The 24,049-nt window shown below is 39.9% G+C and overlaps 1 protein-coding gene across 4 annotated transcripts in view; it reads left to right on the forward strand.

Annotated features, from left to right (window-relative positions):
* The window catches only part of LUC7L2 (LUC7 like 2, pre-mRNA splicing factor), a 34,457-nt gene extending 17,681 nt beyond the window's left edge, over positions 1-16,776 (forward strand). For all 4 annotated transcript variants that reach the window (XM_075750837.1, XM_075750841.1, XM_075750826.1 and 1 more), the window contains 8 exons: positions 2,415-2,513; positions 3,389-3,499; positions 4,175-4,318; positions 5,280-5,456; positions 7,827-7,918; positions 8,809-8,838; positions 9,768-9,962; positions 15,846-16,776. In XM_075750837.1, the coding sequence (XP_075606952.1) occupies positions 2,415-2,513; positions 3,389-3,499; positions 4,175-4,318; positions 5,280-5,456; positions 7,827-7,918; positions 8,809-8,838; positions 9,768-9,962; positions 15,846-16,038 (1,041 nt within the window). In that variant the 3' untranslated portion in view covers positions 16,039-16,776. The remainder of the gene's footprint in view (positions 1-2,414; positions 2,514-3,388; positions 3,500-4,174; positions 4,319-5,279; positions 5,457-7,826; positions 7,919-8,808; positions 8,839-9,767; positions 9,963-15,845) is intronic.
* Positions 16,777-24,049: the final 7,273 nt, after the last annotated feature.

Genomic DNA, 24,049 nt, shown 5'->3' on the forward strand with positions numbered 1-24,049 from the left:
CGTAGTCAGTAAACTTCAGTTATGTCTAACCTGCGGGCTCTGATGTTCTCACCTTTCTTTATTTGCTTTACTCATTAGGACTCATCTGTAAATCACTTTAAGTAGTGTATGTATGTCTGTCTGAAAGTCACTGTGTCGACAGTGAAAAACAGTTTTTGTGCGTTGTTTTTAGTAGCTCAGTGTCTGAACATTAGTCTCATAGCCATCTTATGTTTCAAATGTGATTATCTTTAAATGGCTGACTACCAATGCTTGTTCTTTGTCTCTGGAGGAGGGCATGTCTTGGCACCAAATCACAAGGTGGACATGTGGAAAATGAAAATAATGTGTCCTACTGTATCTTCTGTCCATTTCCATCTGCTGTCAGTCTACTTTGCAGCTAGCCATATAAGACAAATTTTAATATGACCTGCTTTGTGCTTGTTAAGGTCCTCAACAGTCCTGATCCAGCATAGACTTTTGATAGTTTGCCCCATGTTGTGTAACCTATACCAGCACAAGAGCTTTTAGCCTGATTTTGCATATAATATGCAAACTGGTTTGAGTGTTAAATATTTTTTTTAAACTAAATCTACATTGGGATTTGCTAATAGAACTTTTAAGACAGACATTTAGTAATATTTCTGCGAAGGTGCTTTCAAAGGATTAGCCAAGACTAGTACAGGCTGTGTTAAGGAGCAGTTCCAACAATGATATAATAATTTCTTTAGCAGCAAAGCTAAAGGAAAAGGAATACTTTTCTCTTGTACCTGCTTGTTCTTGCTCCCTGTCTGTTAAGCCATGTGAATATTTATAAGGCTGCACTCGGTTGGATCAAAGAGGGGAGCCAAAATTCCTGTCTTCTGATGAGACATCTAACAAAAAGAAATCCTCTGTAACACTCCCCTCATCCCCCAAAATTGCTGCTAATATTATTGAAGTTATTCAGGAGTTTCTGAAGTGGCATCTTGATACTGTAAGAGATTCTAGCTGCTTAAGTCCACTATTATGTTGCCCCCTACATATTGTCAGCACATCTGTTTGTGAGACTGCCTGACAAGTTGGACAAAGGTACACTGCTGAAAAAGTGCCTCTGTTTTTGGTTTGTGAAGGTAGGTTTTACCCAGTCAGTACCCAGATTGTGTTCAACTGCACAGGCAGATGTGCCAGTATGGAGTGGCACAGTGCAGCAATAAAGGGAGGTCAGAAAAATTTTCAGTAGTAATGCTGGCTCAGAGTAATTGCCATCCTTTCAGGCCATGGATTTACAGTTCCCACTAAGAAGAAAAGAAATTGAATTGCTACTTAAATGCAAGTATTTTGTTTATTAAATAAAACCCCAAACACTCATTTGGCACACATCCAAATGACTTGCAGCAGTTTGAGTTCACTCATCTTTTATTTACAAAACTCACAACACAATGTATTAATTATTTTAGTTTTGATTCTAAAACTCTTATTAACAACAGTAACAGCTTTTTGCACCAGCGGTCAACTTTCATTATGTGCTTTCAATTTTAAGAAAGGATTAATTTTTCTTAATATTAAGCGAGCAATGCCAAGAGCAGACTTAACTGAAACTGTGCTGGTTTTAAGTGACACAAATAATAATCACTTTCAATGATTATACATCAAATTGTGCTTTTGCAGAGAGGTTTTGTTCAATTTTGTTTCCATTAAACCAAACCGACCCCAAAAAACTGTTTTTGAGGTTTTTGTTTGGTGGTGGTGGTGGTGTTTGTCGGTGGGGTTTTTTTGTTTGTTTTGTTTTTGTCATGTGCACATTGCTCTGTCTTGATCACCAAATAAACTTTCAGGGAACAGATTGAATTAGAATGTCTTGTGCTGTGTGATATGCAAATTTCAATTTAAAAACAGTATTTGTTACTTAATAAGATTCTGACCACTCTTTTCAGTGCAAGATCAGTGTTACAGGCTACTTACTTTAAGCTCATGCTTCCTTCCTGCCCTTTCTAGAACGGTTTTAGATTACAAGGGAAATATCTATACTTTTTCTTCCTTGATTCTTGAACATAGTCCAACACTCAGCTCATATTCACTCATCTGCAAAATGTTTTGCTGGGATTTGATTTTTGGCTGTCTCACTTGAAATGCTTCAAGAACCATTTTTAAGCAGCACTTACAGCAGTGCTGTGATTGAAGCTATTTCAGGTAGTGAATATAACTGAACACATATCATAGAGTGTGCAGATAGTTCAGATTAAGCATTTGAACATTTAATTGACAGTTATTTGCAGGGAACTTGGTTCTCCTAAGCTGTTTTAATTCAATACAGGATGTCCCACTTCAGTCACTTTTTTGAACTTTCAGTAATACGTTTTTGCAGGACACTGATACTTAAAGAAAATCGTGGTAACTTCATTCCTTGTAACAATTCTGAAAAGTTACACCACTTTCCCTCTCTCTCTTTTCAGAGAATGGACCTTGGAGAATGTCTGAAAGTGCATGACCTGGCATTAAGGGCAGACTATGAAATAGCATCCAAAGATCAAGATTTCTTCTTTGAGCTTGATGTATGTATTTTGTCTTAATGGTGGAGAGAAAGCATAATTTGTGTACCTAGGTGGATAAACTGAGCAACGAAAGTGAAGTTTTGGTACACACAGAAAGAAAGCTTTTGGAAAGTGATTTTATAGAAAGAGGCAGAGAAATTGGTGGCACAGTTACATAAAAGACACATGCCTCTGATTATACGCGAGTATTTAATTTGTATTGGTAGTCATCTCTAGGTAGAACTGTTAACAGCCTTCCACAGAACAAATTATCGTAAATGTGGATGCTGTCTTAGTGTTAACAAATAGCAAGCAAATGCTAAGGCTGTGTATACTTTGAAGAAAGTCTTAAATTTTATACTTATTGAAGAAAGTAATTATTTTGTATTGTGGATAACAAGTCATATGCTCTGTCTCAGTACAGCATAGTTTGAGTAATATGGCTTTGAACTCCCAACTAGGAAGTTAGCCTTCACTAGGACAAAAAGGTTTGGGGTTCTTTGTTGTTGTTTGGAGGAATGGTGTTAATATGCTGAATAGCTTAAAACTCTAGTGAAAAAAGTTACGGTATCGCATGTGTTGTCTGGGTGAGGTGAACCTGAATATCCTTTGAAGACTTTTAATGGATGTTAGAGATGCTCACTACTTCTTAGAGAAGATATAAGACGGATTCATTTCCAAATTTCTGCAAAACCTATGACAACGTGTAGACTATGATTTTTAAAGTGTTGTGTGTTAGTATATGTGATTAGTGACCATAAAACTGCTGGATTACTGTTTTACAAAGCTTTCACTACTAAAAACTTAGAAAAATTAAGTCTTAATAAACCTGGAAGGTGTTAAAGCTAATGAAATACTCTTGACAGCATTGATCAGTGTTCTTATTGATGCTTTAGGCGATGGACCACCTGCAGTCATTTATTGCAGACTGTGACAGGAGAACAGAAGTGGCTAAGAAAAGACTAGCAGAAACCCAAGAAGAGATCAGTGCTGAAGTTGCAGCTAAAGTAAGTCTGTAAAACTGGTTACTGAAGTCTCTTTGAAGGTCTGTTTTTCTAAGGAGCCACCTTAAGGCTTGGCAAGCTATCCAATCTGAGAATTCATACTGAGGAGGAGAAAAAAATAAGACTTTTTTCCTCTATCCTTCCTAAAACTGCCTTGAAAGCATGGAGGGAACACAGGAAAGAGTTCTTTCTGATATTCTTGAGCTCAGGAAACTTGACTCTCTGTGATACCATGCCATACAAATGTTAGTAATTCTTACACTTTTTGATCAAAACTTCATCCATAAAGTAAACAAAATTTGATGTGCTTTTCTCTAGGTCTTCTAACTGAAAAAAAACTTCTATCATTCTTCTGCACATACATGCACGTGGTAGGAGGAACAGTTGTACAAATGTTAATTTTGCAAGACTTTATGGTATAGGCAACAGTGTGAATTATTTGAAGTTTCTGAACAAAATCCTGCTCTGAAGTTAGTACATAGACTTGGTAACTAAGCCTTTCTCTGCGTGTTTTTACGTGAGGCGACTTCTGTTTCACGTTTACCTGGAGAAGTTATCTCTGCGTGTTTCTTTTAATTCTATCCTACTGATTTTTGCATATAACAACTCAGTCATAGTTCAGATTGTTTTCCATAATTAAAAGCATTCCTTGTGTTAAGCCTTTCCTGGTCTTTCAAGGCTGAAAGAGTTCATGAATTGAATGAAGAAATTGGGAAACTGCTGGCCAAAGTAGAACAACTCGGAGCTGATGGGAATGTGGAAGAATCTCAAAAAGTAATGGATGAAGTGGAGAAGGCTCGGGTAAAGAAGAGAGAAGCAGAAGTAAGTTGAATGTGTAAGGCTTGATGGATGGAGAGAGCAGGGTCCAATATTAAATTGGTATACTCCTATACTATTAAAGTCATGCTCACTTCCACGGATGATGCGTTTATCTTAGTTTAGCTGTATTGGCCAGTTGTATCTGTGGACGCTACAGTTGTGTCTGTGTTTGTTGGACTGACTTATCTTGTTGGGTCTCACGGCTCTTGCTGTGGCAACTCTGTTGTGCCTCATGGTGTCCTGATGTGGCTCGTACTGGAAAGCTTCAGTGAAGTGAACCATTGTCTTCACTGAAAGGTGATTAGTCAATGGCAAGTCAAAACTGTCCTTTTTGTAATGTTCAGGTGGGCGAACTCACCAAGAGCTTTTCCATATGGTATTTCACCAAGGTACTTAAATTTATAGAAACAAACATCTGCAGTTGCTTTAATTATACCAGAGGGGTTGCTGGCAGTCTTGTTTGCCTGTCATCTGAGTGTCTGTAGATAAATTTTGTTCATGTGACTTGTTTAATTAGAGTCTAAAATGGAGGTAGATTTCTCAAGAAACTATTGCTGTTTTAAACTGGGTTCAGAATTAAAACTGGTGCAATATATTCGTAATATGTTAACACAGTAATTGTAGTGCTAACGTGTATTCATTTTTGCATATGAAATAGTTGTTCATCCTTCTAAGTAGTATGATCTTAAGTAAAGGTAGTAATCACCCCACTTTGTTTAATTTGCAAAACCAGTTGCTGTTGTCCTGCTTTTAAGTATGTCCAGTCTTCAAAATAAGGAACCTGCCTTGTATCTTAATGAGAGAGTTGATTTATGAATAGTGTGAATTAATTAAAGGGTGTGCTGGTATACATTGAATTCTGTTACCTACTTGCAGCATATCTTTGGTAAAGTGTTATATTTGTATTTCTGTGCATTGAGAAGTAACAGTTAGCAAACTGCTTCTTGGTTTTGTTTTTTCCTAGGAAGTATACAGGAATTCTATGCCTGCCTCCAGCTTTCAGCAGCAGAAGCTACGGGTTTGTGAAGTGTGCTCAGCTTATCTTGGTCTTCATGACAATGACCGACGACTTGCTGACCACTTCGGAGGAAAACTACATTTAGGATTTATTGAAATAAGAGAGAAGCTTGAGGAACTCAGGGTAAATCATTGTTACATTTTTGTGTGTGTATATGTGTGTGCTCCTACTTAATTATTTACCAGGCAACCTTAATGGAATATTTATTTCTGGGCATGTGAATTTTTTTCATATTACTTTAAAGTACAGGATTTCATTAGTCTACAAAACACTAAACATTCAAAGTTAATATCAGTTATCTGGATAATTCAATTAGATGACCTCTTTTGCACTGAGGTACATTAAAACACATATTCAAAGTAATGCATCTTGGGAACAAAGAGCGCGATTCCGCTTGTAAAATGGAGAACTGTATTTTGAACGACAGTGATCTTGAGACATATTTAGCACTCATAGGAGATCATAGAATGGTTTGGGTTGGAAGGGACCAACCGTTGGAAGCGTTGGAAGATCATCTAGTTCCAACCCCCCTGCCATGGCCAAATGATACAGCCAAATGAATGAGATAGCCAAATGAACTTTATTTTAGCCAATCGATTGGCTAAAAGTAATAATGAGACTCTCGAAAGTACAAGAACATGTAGTGGGCCTGAGTGATATTTTTTTTATTTTGTTAGAATAGAATGTTAATAAGGCTGGTGTTAAAATCCTCATTTTTGATACAAGTACGTAAGGAGGATGATAACACGTGGTAAAGTTTTTTTGAAAAGATCTACAAAAATGTTTGGAACTCAAACAGCCTGCTGTATGGTGAAAGACTAAAATTCAATTTGTTTATTTTATCCGGACAGAGATTAGGAGGTGACTTTCATTCTATAGGTACCAACAACTAAAGAAGATTTTTATTTTTGAGTAATTTTTGAAGGCTTTTAAGCTTAATTGACAATATATGAAATAAGTTCCAACAACTCAAGGCTGTAGCTATCAAGAGTGAGAATACAAAAAGATGTATAACTTGAAGTCAGACTAGCCATAAAAATCATTGTTACAGGGAGGTTGCATGTTCTCTGTAGCTTGAAGATTTGAAATCAAGTTGGAATATTATCCTAAACCACACTATCTTGACCAGAAATAGTGTGCTAGAAGAAAGACTTACTGAAATTATATTCTAGACTTCTGGTATTCAAGAGGGTGGATTTGGATACTGATGTGATTCATGATCTTAATATGCAAATTATGGACTTCAAGGCTCAATTAAGCTTTTAACTGTAGAAATCACTAAAGACAATAGCTAAATGAGTTGAAGCCCTAAAAGCAGAAAATGCTGTTACTGAGTTTGAGTAAATTGGCTTGGTTTATATTTCATAATATTCCAGCTGTCTTGCATGGATACCGTGACTTACCCTTTGGAAAGCCCAACTCTTTCCGTTGACTATATTAGCAATTCAGGCTCCTAAATATAGCTGCTGTAACTTAAACTTTAGATGCCTAGAATAGATCATGTGTGCTTCCTCTCATCCCGCCATGAAATTATGGAAAAAGTCACTTGAACAAGAAACCTTGATTGTAGTTAAATTACTGATACTGTACAAGGAAGTACAGATATAATTTGACAGAAAGGGTTGATATAACTGATTATTTACACCATTTGGAAAAAAAATGCATGGATATCTATTTCACATTCCCAAAGCATCAATAAAATAATCTTTTGAAGTACTTCGCTAACAAAAAAAGAAAACAATAACTATCCCTCCTTCCTCAGAGCTCTCCTCAGAGATCTAATCAAGATGCTGCTGGGGCAATTCCACATCTCAGAAGAAGGTCTTTACAAAGAGTTGAATTTCTTGCATCATGTCCAGAAGGTGGCGAGACTTGGGTTTGGCCAGATCTCCAGTTGTGAGTTCCACATCTGAGGGCCCTCTACTGAGCGTGCCTTGTCCCCAGTAGTAGTGAGTTCAACCTGGGGGCTATCAGCTGAAGCATCCTCACTAATTATATGTCTCATGTTCACAATACAGAAACAAGTAGCCTCAAAACTAGGTATCAGCCCAACCAAGTCCTTTAAGACTAAGGATTTCTTTATGTCACAGTGTAGCTGAAGGAGTTAATAAAACAATTAACTCTCCCAGTTCTGATTCTGTTCTGTCTTTCCCCAGTGGCCAAAATATGATAGGATTGGCATGGAAACTCTCACACTAAAGGCATCGCTTACTGCTCTGAATTCCCCTTTGTGAAAAACTTAATATAACTCTACATATTTCAGGTCTTCGTGTAACACCCACCTATTTGCTGCAGCTCTTCTGCAATAGCTTCTGTTTCTTGGAGAAAAAAAAAGTATATATACTGAGGAAGAGAGAGGGAATAATATACACAAGGGAAAGGGAATATACATGAAGGAAAGAACTAAATATTAACTGTCTAGATTATTTTTATAGCACCTTCATCTGAGAAATTTTGAAATGTAACTTAATGAATATATTCCTTTGCTTTTAGAGGATTGTGGCTGATAAACAGGAGAAACGAAATCAGGAACGTCTGAAACGTAGAGAGGAGAGGGAAAGAGAAGAAAGGGAGAAATTAAGGAGGTAAGGATCTATTTTAATTGCATATACATAATGACCTATGTAAGTTTAATGGGAAAACTATGATGTAGTTCATATACACTTCTAAATCTGCAGAATCACAATAGTCTGCATTCCTTGGAAACTTAAAGGTATTGAGAGTGGATTTCATGTCTAACTCTTAAAACCTGAATTGTTTTCATAGAAAGCCCTTTTAAAAACTACAGATAGAAATGTCTCTATGTATTTGAACAAATGGCCTTTAAATGAGAGAATTTTCAGGTGTGTACCTTGTTTTGAGACCTGACAGATGTGAGGTTATGCACATGTGAGTTTCTGACATCTGTTAGATATTAAATATTTTCTTTATAGATGTTAGAAATTTTCCTTATTCAAAGTAGTTGAACATGTGACTTAGGAAAGTAATTACCTGTTCTTCTGTGAAATAGTTGCTTCTAGGCCTTGTGAGGCTAGAGTGGAATGGAATCTGAACTGCAGTTCTCTTGACATGTCGGCTTCAGAGGTTAACAATGTAAATTTTGAAACCTGTTGCAGTCTGATAATATGTGCCTGACAAGAAATGAGGAAGTACTGACTTGAACTGTAATCTTTTTCTGTGAGAGGAGTGGGAATAAAAAAAGCAGATTAGCTATGCTTTTGGGTCTGTAGTATGGTCAGCTCAAAAATAAATTAAAAACCCAAGAAACACAAAACAATTGTCAGAGGGGTGTGTTTGCTGGTAAATATGTTAGAAAGATGTTAACATCGAATAAAAGGCCTTTAAATAATTGACAGTAAAATATGAAATACAATAACAGGTCAACTAGTTTGGTTTATTGTTACTAAATTGTACTTTACTTGATAATAAGATTCGGTGAGGAAAAATTGATTTTACTATTTTCCATTTGTTTCAGGTCCAGATCCCACAGCAAGCATACCAAAAGGTACATAAATCTGCAGACAAGGAATACCATCAATGAAGCCAGCCTTTCACAAGTGGAACATTATAAGTTTGTCTACCACTATTAGTTTAAGATGTCCATTTTTACAGAAGCAGCATTCTGTTGTGTAGTCATCTCTGTGTGTTTATACAGTATTTGTCATGCTACAGAGTTTATGTGTGTATGTCTATTTTGTGATTACTACAATGCAACTTTTTGTCTCAAATAACGTTTGGAACACAGAGAACTGCTTTTTCTTCAAAACAGAAACTTGTGGTTAATACCTTCTGGTGAAAACCCATGTTTTTAAAATTCTAAACACCAGGTTAACTCTCAACAGGTGGCCCATCAATAGTATGACTTTTCTTCCTAACCTACACAGTTGAAGGTCACCAGTGAGGTATTACTGCAAAGTGATTTTAAAAAAGAAAATAATGAATTTGTACAGTGTTTGTACACAACTTCCAAACTAATTTTATTGTGATAGCTATGAGGAAGGATATAGTCCTGTTTTCTCAGAACATCATAATACATAGGTTCTGGCAGATGATCCCTATTGCTGCATCAGAGTTCCACATCTTTGCCTGATAAAGATGAAGATTTTAAAATTTTAAAAGTAGGGTTTTTTCCATATTTTTAATTCTTTTCAGAAGCCTGAATTGGCTATGTATGTATGTATGTAACCATACATACAGTCATGAATTAACTGTAAAATTGTCTGCATTAGTCGCAAAGGAGTTTGTAGGATTTCTGATGTTGCTTTCCCCTCTCCCCTAGCACTTTGCCTGTGCTAGGACGATGCAATAGTGCTGAATACTGCAGACCATTTTCTATACAGATGTGCTTATGCATAGAGTGCATAATATTCAAAGTACACTGATAAGAGTAGCTAGGTGAATGCAATGTCTGGTTTAAGTTCTTTCTGTTCCTAGATCTAGGTCCCGAGATCGCCGCAGACATCGATCTCGCTCAGCCTCCCGGGAACGAAAGAGAAGAACTCGCTCCAAATCCCGTGAGAAACGCCATCGTCACAGGTCTCGCTCTAACAGCCGCAGCCGGAGTCGCAGCCATCATAGAAGCAGGCATAGTTCCAGGGAGAGAAGCCGAGAACGCAGCTCCAAAAAGAGGTAAATGTTGGCCTAGAAATAAATGCCTTTTCCTAGATGCATGGTGAGAATTTTCACATTAAATTGTTTACGTTTACCTCTTAGTAATTTAAAGACATTTTGAGACTATCTCAGATTTCAGTTACACCTTTAGCATTTTTATGATTTGACGTACAGTAGTGATTTTTTTTTTTTTTTTAATAAAAATAATAGGGTTATGTATTATTTCTGTTTTGGAGGAGTTGGTGTCAAGATGATAATACTACCAGCTTCCTGCCGTGCAGACAGCGAAACAGTTGATCTCCATTTGAACCCAGGGATATCAGCAGTTGTCTTACTGTCATCCATTTGGTTTTTCACTTGGGCTCTTGTTCCCAGCACTGGAGCCCATCTGTTGTGTGCTGCGCCAGATAAAAAAAAGTTTAGATACGCCTGAAAATAAACTTGTGTTGCATCTGAAGATGTTGCTTTGCAAGGAAAGTCACTCAACACCTCATTGAGGGATTACTGCAGAGAGCAGTCTGGGGCTGTTGCTTTTAAATGACTCAATTGCTGTCTGCTCCTGGGGATTTGTTGGCTTATTTTAGATGAACGAGGTAAACATAATTTAGAAGAGCGTTAGAATTACACAACAAGGCCTCTGGTAGAGAAGTCTGCTCATAACCAGGATTCCTTTCTTGTACAGGTCAACCACCGAGTGCAGTACAGTGGACAGGGTGCCCCATCTTAAAACCCTGACAGACTGTCAACTTGCAGGAAGAGAAAAAATCTGTTTTTGAAGTGGCCACATGTGCAGAGTTTATAATTCAAATGATTTTTAGGATTTAAATCACCAAGGATGGAGAAATACACGTTGAATGTGTTCAAGTTATCTCATGGGCACTTTGCCCTAAAAATGAGCTTTTTTTTTTCTTCCAGGTGACTGTAGTCCCATTGTGTTCTGTAAAAGAGCGTAGAAGACAGGGTTGGTCCAAGTCTTTTGTTTCCTCCTTTTTGTTGCAGATGGATAAAACTTAAATGTCCAGCACTATAGTTGATATAATCAGTAGTGACTGGTACTTAAAATTCTTCAGGGTGTTCTTTAGTGTCCTAAAGTCAACATTTTGGACTTGGCAATTTCCATCTTGATTGTAGCCTGTCATCACAGTTATCCTAAAGAGCCTGCCTCTTCAAGGTATTCACAATGACAGATCAGTAAATCTTCAAACCTGCAGTTTTTCAGTCTTAAAATAGACATTCTCCTTTGAATCAACACATTTGTTAACTTGGATGACCCAATGTCTAGAGCATATTCTCAAATTGCCTTTAATTCTTCAACTTAGAAGTTGGAGAATTCCATTCCAGATTCCGTTTCAGTCCTTCAGAGAAAACTATACTGATTGATTGTTGCAGGATTCTCATTGTAGTTGTTCAAACTCTCCAGTATGATTCACACAATGCAGATGATGCATTGTCTTCTGTATGTTGGCAGAGAAATATGTAGGAACAAGGAAATGGTGTGGACCATTGGTGGTATCCATATAACAGTAAACCTGTCAGTCTCAGCTGCCAAAGGTGAATTGAAAAAGCACAAGGTGAATTGAAGATGAAGTCGGTGTGCTTTTCCAAGATGCTGTCAAAGGATAAGCCCTTCAAGCTTTGTTTTGTGTTGAATGAGTTAAAAATATAACATACTTCAGGCACAAGATTTAAACTTTATGATACTCAGTACTGGAAATACTGCTTCTGATGCAAGTTCCTGCCCTGAAGTATCGAGACATACCTGTGTTGGAAGAATCCTTGGTACAAATAAAAGTTTGGCTTACTGTTAACTTGAGGAAAAAACTTGCTGTGCCATCATTAGCAACTCATACCTCTTACTTCTCTGAGGTCAAGCAAAATTTTTGCTCTTAATGTATATTGTGTTTTCAAGAGACTAAAGAATCTTTAGAGCTATGATCTTGCTGCACTGAGACCAGGATAGCTGTTGAACTTGCAGCCAGGCTGGATACCTCCTTTTTAGAGATGTCCTTGTAGCCATTAGAGCTGCTTTTCATTTGAATGTGGAGAAGTCTTTGTTGAATACATACCGCTGTTGATGCCAGAATCCAAATTAAACCCGAACTTGCAGGCTTAAATGTATTATACTTCCTTGTCTCTTGAAGAACTCTTTTTCTAGACCGGGGGAGTACTCGTTGGCAAATCCCGTTTTTTAAATACTCTTTTTTGAGGAATTTCTTAAAATCCTGATAAAAAATACTTTTATTCAAGCCTGTCTTCCTTAAGCTCAGAACATTCAGTTGTCCAAGGAATTCTGACCAAGAATACTCTGGAAAATAAAAGACACACTCCAGTAAGTTAACGTCTTCAGGAAGGAGTCATAACCTTTTGGTTTTGAATAACCAAATAAATTCACATCTAAGGAACATGGTGCTTTTACCAAACTCTTGCAGAAGCGCGGAGCATGACACCAGAAGCCACAGAAAGATGGCTGAAAGCTGCAGCAGTGACAGCCCATGGTGCCACTAATTCTAGGGCCTTAAGTGTGGAGTTGTGGTTGCTGTGTGGAACGTGTTGCATAAGTTTCTGTTAACCTAAACCCTTCAGTGTGATTTTTTTGGGCTTGGTTAAAGTAACATAAAATACAGTTATTGTAGGCTGCTGAATCCTGCTGTAAAAGCTGTTTATGTGTCTGGGGTTTTTTCAGCTTTCATCACATCCCTTATGGCTTCAACATGGAAGCATACAAGACAGTTAGACTCCTTACTGGAAAAACTCTTGATGTGCTTCTCCTGGAAGTCATTTTGCCGTTTTGTCCTGTATAATAACATTATCATAGGCAAACATGTGCTGGGTATTATTGTTTGCAGCAAACCATGCAGTTTCTTCTGGTTTTCCTGTCCACCCTTCTTCACAAAGTATTTTCCAAACAGCTTTTCACATAAAATGAAAAGCTGCCACCTCTCAGATGCTTCTTTATTCTGAAAGTAAAGGTATGTTTATATATCTGAGAAAATTCTACAAATACATAAATTTGTCTGACAAATGGGATTTCTTTAATCTGTAATCATTCACCCTGTGAAAAGGTGGATAGATTTAAGGCTCTTAATGGCTGGGATCTCATTTCAAATTTATTAATATAAGGAGCAGACCTCCACACTGTGGGTACAACTGAACGTGTACGAAGTATCTGGCAACAGTAGCAAATGTGTCTAAGATAATGGGAACCCATCTGGTAATAACAGCAATGTACCTAAGGTAATAGAAGCCCTAGGTTTACCTGGGCTTGGATTACCAGCTTCTCAAGAGCAGGTCTAAATCAAGTCTCACTTCTCCTTGCTGTTAGCTATAAGTTCCAAGTAACTAAAATGAATTATCTTTCATCTCATTAGAAACAGAGTATGTAATTTGTGCTTCTTGATTTGCAACGAGAAAGTGAAAGTTTGCAGTTAGATGTTGAGATGTGTACTCAATGATAAGATCAATCATGACGGCAGAGCTAAATGTGGGTAAATTGAGAGATGGTTGTGTCAGTATGCTTGAGCCCACTTACAAGAATTCATGTGACAAGGACTAATGTACTTGCATACAGACATTATGTGGACTAGTACCTGAAGTCATAGGATGGGGCTTCATTTCACCTGGCTTTATATGACTAGGTCAGATGTAAATCTCGTGTCATTAGACTCATCTGACATAATTTTGTGTCTATTTTAAGATGAGAAAAATCATGCCTTAAAGTGTCTATTTATTCTGCTGACTGTTAAGGAAATCTGGCTGATTAGCTTAGATGTCTACACTGCAGACATTTAAAGCTGTGTGAGATCCCACTCTTAGCATTTAGACGATTTTTTTTAAATATCCTTCAGATCCTGGTTGAAAATAGAATATTCTATCCCTATGCTAATTCTCTGCTGTGGTAGAGAGTACAGACTTTTTTTCCTTTTTCTTCCTTGTCCTTTTTAAATTTTCTGGTGGGTTTTTGGGGTGTTGGGGTTTTTTTCCTTTTCTTTTGAAGAGAAAGCTGGGGAGGGAGCACAGACCCATTTAGTCAAACATCTTACCCCTTGGAAGGTTTGAAACTGTAGCTACATCTTTCCCTGCTTTCCTGGATTTGACTGGCTGCTTTAGGATTTTCCCAGACTGCCAAGGCTGCCCTAGGATTTTTGTCCAAGGCTACTTAGGTATAGTTTTTTCGTCCTCAGACCCAACACAGACATCCACAGATACTGTCTTGGAACCAGTATCACATATTATAACGTGATTCATAGTTGGTGAACATGATAGTGTGGATGTTGCCCACATATCTGGTGAAGGGGCCGGTTTCTGCTGAAGAATCTACTTAATCAGTTAGGAAGTAATGCTTTCTGAGCATTCTAGGTAACATAAGTAGAATAGAGGTTCTGATTCTAAAGGCTATGCCTTGCCCTTGAGAAAGGCAGGAATGATATTTTACGTCTAAGTCTTCTGGTAGTAATACTGCTTGCTAAAGCAATTGTATAAACTTTCATGTCACAATGCTGTGATTCATTAAAGCCAGTCTTCCTTCTTGTCAGCTGATTAGGGACTCGTGTAAAGAAATGGGACGTCTGGACAAATGTATCTTGTATTCCCCCAGAAATGCGTTGAATGAAAAGCCAAAACTGTGAATGCCATCATGTCCTACCTGCCTGCCTATTCTAGGATTAATTACTAGAGTTAGCCTGAGTCAGCCAGTTTGGAAGTGTCATTACTTCTGCAGGGGACTTGCAGCACAAAATACTTGTGAAACAGCTATACCAACTCCAACAGTAACTTATTTGACATGTAACTCCTTTTCTTATTTGACATGTTGTTTGTGGAATAGGAGTAATGCCTGTGGATCTCAGTGTTTGCAAATACTAAGTCTTGCAGAACCCTACACTGTAGGGAAAGTAATCTTTCCAGCTGAGAAACTAAAATGAAAGGTCACTTTTTTGTAAGCTTATAAAAGGAAATTAGTGCAGGAGCATTTTGCAGACTCCAGTTCTGAAGCTTTGAAGTAGTGACAGTAACTTTCTGTTAGTGGAAAGAGTAGTCTCCCTGTCCAGTACACCAGACTTTTTGATTAAGAAATTAGTGGCTAGCTTTATAGCATGCTGTTAAGGTTTTTCTGTGAAAGTATGTATTAGATTCTTTTATGATTGCAGTACATCTTAAAATTAATTTGTGATGTTTTTCAACAACAGGTTTAAGTGTGCTCTGTGATGGAATGTAGAGGAGGATGCCTAATCCATTTTTTTTCAATACAAGTAGCTCATTTAATTTAAAACTATGTGGATTGTTTAACAGAACAGCTCTTTTCTGGCTCCATTGTAATGGTTTTGGAAATGCTTGTTATCATGTAAAACATCTTAAAAAAACACCACCCCAAGACTGCAAAATCTCACAAGGGATAATTCTTCTAACAAAACCTAATTGTAGCACAGATTCTAGATTTGTTTTTTATTTGTCATGTAATAGCCTCATTCCAGAATTACACAAGTTAGTTTTGCCCTACTTTTAGTCAAACTCTCATTTTTAAACACGCTTTTAAGTTTGTAATTTATACGTCTGAGATGTAGTCTCTAGCTTGAGAAGAATGTCTAGCCTACACTTGAGAAATTTCAATTAAACTTCTGTTAAAGCAAGCTTGAGGGTGGAGGTTGAAAATAAGAGTGAAGCACATTGACCTTAATCTGGGCTCTGTAATAAATGTAGATTAAATTCTGCCTCTATCAATATTTGTCTTTTGAAATTGGAAGTAGGAAAGGGAGAAAAGTAGAATGATTTCTGTCTTGTCATACACTTCTGCTTATATAAATCTGAAGTTGGTTGGACAAAGAAGAAAAATACAAACTCAAAATGCTTTTTGATAGCTACAGATCCATGACTGACTTGAATTCTCAAATTTACTGCACTTTTCAGATCCTCAAAAGAAAGATCTTCCAGAGACAAAGAACGTTCAAGAGACCGTGATAGAACATCACGTGATAAAGATAGAAGCTCGAGAGAGAGGTCACCGCGAGATTTCAAAGACAAGAAACGTTCTTATGAAAGTGCTAATGGCCGATCAGAAGACCCGAGGAGCTCAGAAGAGCGTGAAGCAGGGGAGATATAACTGGCTGTATATTCACCTGATCTCTAGCTTCCTATGGAGTTGCATACTATGGTTTAGTTTACAGTTGTTCAAAGGGACACCAGTGAGCGGTTCCAGACACTGATCCAACTAGGGTAGATGTACAGTATATAAAAGTGGTTATAACCAAGTCAGAATTAAACCCCATCAATTAATGATGCCTAAAGCTGGGTCCTGGACTTCCACCAAGTTGTAAAACTTTTCTGAAAGATTTCTCTTTATTCAGGACAACAGTTTTATGTACCAAGATGCAGATCTCAATGTTTTTAATCTCCTTTCCAATACAAGTTAGTGAACAAATTATATTGTACTACTTGCCTTGGGTGCTTTTGAACCTTTATAAATTCTCCAATTCTGCTCCAGTCAAAACAGCAGCATTGAAAGGTTGTATTTTGGGGGATTTTTTTGTTTGCTTTTTTTTTTTTTTGTAAGAGGGTGGGTGGATGGATATTAACTTTTACTCTAAGGCTATGTTCCCAGTGGTTTTTTGTTTTGTTTTGTTTGGGAACCTAGGAGTTGATTACAGTGGGAGCATATAGACAGGAATGTGTGCTGGAGAAAGCGGAAATGTCTTTTTACAGTGCCTATTTAGACTTGGAAATTGAACAGCTGTTGCATTACATCTTTTTTTTATTTCTACTTAATTTTTGAAATCAAAGCCAGTCCCATATCTGTACCATTTGATTGGTATGTGTTCAATATATTTGTTTTTTTCCATAAGGACTCTTTCTGCTTTTTCTTGTGGGGTGTAAATGGCACATCCTTAATTGTATTAAAAACAAACAAAAAACCAGCAACAACAAACAAAACTTAAGAACAAAAATAAAAAAAATAAAAAAGGAAACCACATTGTCCAATAACTTAACAAGGATATACTGGTCTCTTAAGGTGGTTACTTAGCAGGTCAGTCATTTAAAAACTAACATTTGGTTATTAAGTTTAACATGCATATGTGCTCTAGGAGAAGCAGTCTTTCTGATTAGTCCTGACTGTCCTAAGATCTTCAAAGGCAAAAACACATGGAATTCATCATGATAGTGACAAAGCCACTAACTCCTTAATTACTTCAATTTCAAAAAGCAGTATTTAATTTAGGTCCAAGCTGCCGTAACGTAAAGGGGTTGCTGTCAATTCTATCAGATTGAAAGTGCTGTGGGGCATATAAATTATTAAGATATGCCCTACCCTCACACAGAAGAATCTAGAGATTGATAAGTTCTCCTTGAGATAACACCACTGAGTTACTTAACAGCGATGCTGAAGAGCAGTGTTTGTAATGATTTTTTGGCATTTTCAGCAGGTTCTGCAGACTACTCTGTATCTCCCATGTCCAAGTGCCTCTGTAGGCCCGCTAATCATTGGCGTATAATATCACTGTAGATTCACTGTGTGCATTTCTTCCCCAATGTCTTCTCTGTAGCTTCTTCAGTATGGTCAGAACACGTGGGTGAAATTCCAACAGAGTAGATAATTCAGCAGTGTTTTGGCTGGCAGTGAAAGCTACAACAGGACCTCTACTTCTCAGCAAGGACTTGTATCCAGTGTAGCACATACCCTCCACTCTGAATTCATGTCTTTTTAAGCTCCCAAAGAAATACTGTAATAATGATGGCTAACTACTTAACACTTTTTTTTATTTACCCATTTGAAATCTGAACATGAGTTTCCTTTCTGGGAATGCTTTATGATTTCCTGCATGGCCCAGCTGGGTGATGAGTGTAAGTTACCAGTGTTTGTCCCTCTGGTATGAGCACACTGTGTAAGTGCTTGCTAACATCTATTGTCACACCTTTGTTAATGGAGTTGTAGTTGCTAGTGTGACAAAATGTAGAACAGTCATTTCTAGATGCACCTTGCATAGCATAATTGCCAGTGAGTGGATTGTTAACTCCTTTAGAATTCCTTTCTGGAATAAAAATGTTCCAGAAATACTGAGGACCTGTCTCCCCCTGCAGCCAGCAACTAGAAATCTTGTGGTGTTAAAAGGGGAGGGGAGAATTGCATACTGTGACAAAACGCTGCTTAGACTCCTTACTGGCATATTCTGGATAATATGCCATTGATTTTACAAATGGCTTTTAAATTTAATTATAAAAGGGTGATTGGATTTGAGCCTTTCCTTATTTATAGATTTTCGTGGGGTGGTGAGCTTCATAATATCCAAATACCACACCAATATTAAACAGAAGGTAAGTCTTGCCTCTGGTATCCTGATAATCTAAATTGCATGTGGAAATACACGTCTCGTGTCTGAAATGAGGACCAGAGTGCACTTAGGAAGAGAACTGAATTAAAGCGATTGATGAAACATGCTACTTCTGATGCAAGAGATGTGGAACATCTGTCAGAAAGGGAAGACTGCTTTATTGGTTGTGCCTTAGTAAGTAAGGGTCTTCCACCCTTCCATCAGAACCAAGCTACCTTAATTTCCAGGAGCGTGAAACAGGTACTCATCACCCGCGTATTTCCTGCTGCACAGCTGAAGAGGGGTATTGGCTGACATTCGTTTGCGTGGTCAAAATTATTATCAAAGGGATCTGGGAGCAACAGATCTCTGTCCATCTCTGCTGCATCATATAACAGAAAGAGTTTTGACACTGATCAAATAGTTTGGGCTTCATTACTTCTGGTGTAGAACCAGAGCATAAATACAATGGCAAAATCATTCAGAAGATGAAGCTACTCAACCCACATCCTGTAGAGATGGGTGGACTAGCTTTACATCACACTAAGCAGCATCTGCGCACGCTGTAGTTAGAACTTCCCCACCCAGCCTGTTTGCCCAGCTTTTTTCTCCCTTCGGTTGCTTGTTCAGCCATTGATGCTTAAGAGGGGGAGAGAGGCGGAGGTGGGGTGCTTAACCCACTGGATGGGGGATGCTGCTTTGCAGTAACATGTCACTGGCAGCACGTGTGGTGGTGTGAACTGCTGCTACTTCTTTGCGAAGAGATCTCACAGATCTGCAGGTCCGTGAGAGGGCCTGAGTGCTGAGAGTGCTCAAGAGCATTCCTGTTTGAGGCAAATACCTTCCCTGTCCTGCAAGGAGGCTGACTGCAGCCAAGAAGGGAATGGACCACCTGAGGGAACACGAGGATGCTGTAGCTGAGCATCGCTTTGAAGTATTGCTGACACAGTTGTAGCTCCATGGCAGTTTTTATCAGACTGCAGGTGTGCAAATTGAACGAAAGTAGTAGATTATTTCATTTAAGTGTTTGAAATGCAGTAAGCCTGCAAGTGCTTCTCCTGTATCTCAGAAAACTCTCACTCTGAATTAGTCAGGGGAGCATAAAACAGGAAGACATTAAGCTGGTAAGCAGCTAGAGGATGGCACATCATTACCAGAACTGAGGTCCTCTCCTGAATGTGTATGAGTTGCTTTTCCTGCTGGAGCAGGAGGAACCATACAGTAAAACAGTGACACTTCCAAGCAGGGAGGTGCTTGGCTGATACAGCCGTTCCGCATTACCCACTGTCAGACTTGCCAGTGAAGCTGAGGCTGTTCCTGTCTGTCCTCTTGCCTTCCATCAGGTAGTGAACCTGGGATTTACCCTCCTGTTGCTACAGCGCCAACCCCAGCCCTGGAGTCCATCTGTCCACCCCATCTATCTTGTACCAGTTCATGCCTTTGAGGCAGCTTCCATCCTTCCCCAGGGGCAGAGGGAGAAAATAGTGCACTGACTCCCTAGGCCAATGCAAACGAGTGACTGTGGTAACCTTAAATAGCCTTGGGGCAGGGATTAGCTATTTAGCTGAAGGGGCAATGGTGGCAACTTATCCTAAGACACCTGGGGCCAATGCAAGACTGCTAAGGGCATGGGTGGGTACAACTAAATGAACAGTTTTAGCTATGGGAACTTCAGTATCACAACAAGAAGTTTCTGTGGTGCTGGAGATGATGAGATGTGTGTGCTGTCTCCTCCGTGACTGTTAGGGATCCAAGCAGATTGCAGTTACAGTCAGTGTTAAACAAGGTGTAAATGCAGAATGAGTTACGTGCCAGCAGTGATGGCGGTGTGCAGTGTGTTCCATAAGGGTCTGCAGCGCCTCATAACACACACACGCAGAGTTTACTATTCTCCATCCCACCTTGCTCAGTATGGTTGTCCTTTGTTCAGCAAACAGTAGAGGTTAGTTTCTCCTGATGCAGTGGCTTATAAAAAGTGTTAATGTGATCTTCATTCAGTCCTGTATGGTTCTTGCTCTTTGTTTTTTGTTTGATCACTTTTTTTTTTTTTTTACTCGCTTCTCAATAAATTCTTGCACTGTTACTACTGATGCAATTCTTTAATTCTTTTCAGTAAGACCTGGAGATCTGGCTTTCACTGCAGCCTGCAAAACTGGGAAGCAGTGGACTGCTGGGCAGGGGTTTCCAGCAGCTGGAAATGCAGGTGAAGAGAGGAAGAAATGTTTGTTTCTGCCCTGGGCTTTCCTCTTTATGCTTGCTTTCCCTTCTGTGGGCACATAATGATCAGCAGGCAATTAGAAAATTCCCTCATGACTTGTCTTTCCTGGCTCTGGCTTTTCACCTCCTGTTGCTGGGGTAACCGCCGTCCCAAACCGCTTCTCAGGCGCTCGGTAGTGCTGCGCAGAGCACCGTGGGCGAGCAGTGTCCTAAGGAACCCACCAGCGCGGAGCTGGGATTAGCTAGCAACGAAGCAGGGCTGGATGGACGCAGGCAGGGTCAAAAAGGGCGTGACGGACAGCAGGAACTGCGGAGGCTGTGCAGCCTTTTCCCAGGCTGAAATGATCTGGCGAATGCAGATTGTAGTAAAGTATTGATGGTGGTGCTCAGTTGGGAGCACAAAGATTAGAAATTGTTCCTGGTGCTGGCTCAGAGGGGCTGCACACTTTGACAGCACCAGCCGTCAGGCACCACCAGCATCAAAGGCCTGCTCGAGCTTCTGCGTATCCATCGCTAGAAGGTGATAACTCGGTTGGGGACTTTGCATCGAACTGCTGTAACTTATTAAAGTGCTGCCATCTTCCTGAGATCAAACTGGTTTGCAACAGTGCAACGGGAGTAAAGAACTGCTCATTTCCAACAGGGGAGGGCCACCGCTGCCTTGACGGAGGGTGGGACCGTAATCCAGGTGTCAGCTCCAACGTTTCACACCCATTGTCTTCCTTGTCCTAAAATTCTGCCCCTGCTTGTAACCCCGTGCCAAGCTCTGCTGGTGGCCTGTGCTAATGGCAGTTTCAGCGTGAGGTCGGGATCAGCCTGCTCTGCCTGACAGCAGCGACTAGCGACTGCCGGGTCTCCTTGGTGGACAGCCGGGGGAGGCTGCATGGAGATCAGCAGCAGCACCACCATCACCAGCCACGTGTCCCTGATTTGTCTGCTCCCGTATAGTTGTGCGGGGGGGGGGAGGTGAAGCGCCATGTCGCTGGGTGTAAGAGAGACACCGCAGCAGTGCTTCCTTCTGGGGAAGTGACATCAGAAGCAGAAGCCTGGGCTCTCTGAGGCAAGCATACAAAATATTCTTGCGGTACAGCGGGGATGCTGTTTCTGCTCCCCACTGAGTAAGCAAACGATTCAGTCTAGGATGCTGCTGGCTCCCACCAGGAAAAAATCACTCCTGTGTGTCTTAGGCTGGTTTGATACCGACCATGTGTAATCTGAGCAGTATAACCGTGCCCTGAACTGGCTCAAACCCGCTCCACTGCATAAGCCAGAAGAGCTCTGGTATGACATTTAAGGTTAACTGAGCCTCAGCGATATTCTAACTACAAATATTCATTAACACAGTATTAGCTTTAGCAAAGGTAAAGAAAAAAAGGCATCTTCTCTAACATCACCTTTCCCTAAAGCAGGATGTTGTAATGAAAGAAAAAAAGATTTTACAATGTTGAAAGGTTAGAATAGGTCTGGGGCTTTTTTTTCGGTGAGGTTTGCAGCAGGAGTCACGCCTGTGCTTTTATGAGACGCCTGAGCACCACGCCTGACGGACAGGCTTTTGAATTCGGTGGCTGCTCAGTTCTTCCGGGGACTGCTGGCTCCTAGTGCCAATTCAGGCATTATAATTCACTGATCTCAGTATGACCTTTTGTAGGCAGCAATCCTTTCTCATCACGCGTGGTGCCATTACAAGTCTTGTGGCACCTTCTGTTTAACCAGGAAGGTGACTCGAAAGTCTAACAGAAGCGACCACCCTGGCACCTAGCACGGGGTAGAAGCATTGCTGCTCCCAGCACGTTCCTGCCTGGGCTGTACCCTCATCGCCTTCTGCCCATCACTAGGTGTTTTAAACAGCAAATGGAAGCTGCCCCTACTCTTTCAGTGTAAAGCAACACCTCTGAGGGCTATAGCTATACCTACACCCACAGCTCTACAGCAAAGGAGCTCAAGCAACCCTTCGATCACCAATAACGTAAATGTCCTTCCAGCAGGAAGAGTGGGTGCAAGGGAGGGTTATCACCTAGACCGCGCTAGAAGGATTTCTTAGAAGCTTCCCCAAATCCTCTGCAAGGTCTCTAGTCCTGTCTCTGGGCAGCCCCGGGATATTTGAGACAACCTCCTCCCCCTTACTCACCTCACTGAGCTCATCTACTGCCCGTGCTGCAGGCTGGGGCAGGAAGGCTGCTTGGCTCAGACTCTCTAGCAAGAAAATTATTAGGCTTAAATGCCTCAATAGCTGGGTTAACTACTTCTGTAAAACACTCCCTGTCATTTCAAATTGCCTTGGTAAGTTTGTAGCCCTTGTCTCAGAGTGATTTGGTGATGCTATCGCACACCACTGGACTCTGGGATTTTATCCCGACGTTGATTTGTATTTGCGCAGGAATGCCATGCAAGTGCACCTTCCTCTGGGCAAGTTTCTGTTTTGTCACTACAGCAGCTGAATTTTTTCAGGTTAAATTTCTCTCCTTTCTTTGCCTGTGTTTATTTCCCAAAGCTTGACCCCATTGGAAGGTCTGAGTTCACTCAGCGAAGCCAATGAACTGAATTTAAGTACATATGTGTTTTTACAGTGTTTAGTATTATTTTGAATCAGTAAAGTGTTTGGTTATCTCTACAAAGTCAGGTTTTGCTTTTTCTCCAGAAACATGATTGGTAAAGCACTTTTTGATTTTACTAGCTGAGGGGATAAACTTCCTCCATGAGATCCCTCTCACTCCTCTCCCCCTTTCTCAGTATTTTCCATCTGTTTGCACTGTTCTGGTTTAGGTGTCAGACACAAGACAACTCCATGGCACTTAGCTGATTTAACCCATCACTTGTCATAGTACCTGTGCTACATCATAGCTTTGTCGTCTCACCCAGACCTTCCTGATGTCCCACAGGCTGTAAGAAAACCACGAAGCTTGGTGTGAGGGCTTTGGTCCCACTCACTGCTGGTGCTCCACGGAAAAGCTCTTCCTGCTACCTGTAGGTGTGATCTTTTCCTTAGGTTTCTCTTCACAGGATCAAAGGTATCCCCAAGAATGAATACGGTATGTATAGCACCACGTATTTACTGGTTCAGTAAGTAATGAGCGTGTTTGGTTTGCCTCCAAGTACGTGAATGTTGCTGTTTTGCAGAGGCACAGTGAGGTCCAAGGAAAGACAGAATTGTGCAGTGAGGCTGCTGGAAAACTGGGAATGCAACTCAGGTATCCTCAGTCTCAAGATGTCATCTGACCTATGCTCTGTTGGGAAAGCTTCTCGCCATCCTTTGATATCTCGGCTAAACAAAAAAATAAAGGCCATGTACTCCTAAACCGCTCACATCATACACATTTTTAATATTTAATGTGTCACTCCCTTTGTAAATGGATTTTAAAAATAATTCCCTCTTCACTTAAGCCTGATTTTGATTTGTTTCACACACTTTGCTTTTGCTACGCCTCTCTCCATCACGGCAGCAGGGAACACAAGAGCCTTAAGCCAGCGTTTTCAGGCCCCTGTCAGCCCAGGGTGTCTATGGCAATGATGAGCTCATCATTACAGCTAACCATGGTCATGGCAAATAGTTCTCTTAATGTGCATTACAGCAAGTACATAAAAAGGGGAAAT

Source organism: Balearica regulorum, chromosome 1 (assembly GCF_011004875.1).
Source record: "Balearica regulorum gibbericeps isolate bBalReg1 chromosome 1, bBalReg1.pri, whole genome shotgun sequence".
Classification (NCBI taxonomy): Eukaryota; Metazoa; Chordata; class Aves; order Gruiformes; family Gruidae; genus Balearica; species Balearica regulorum.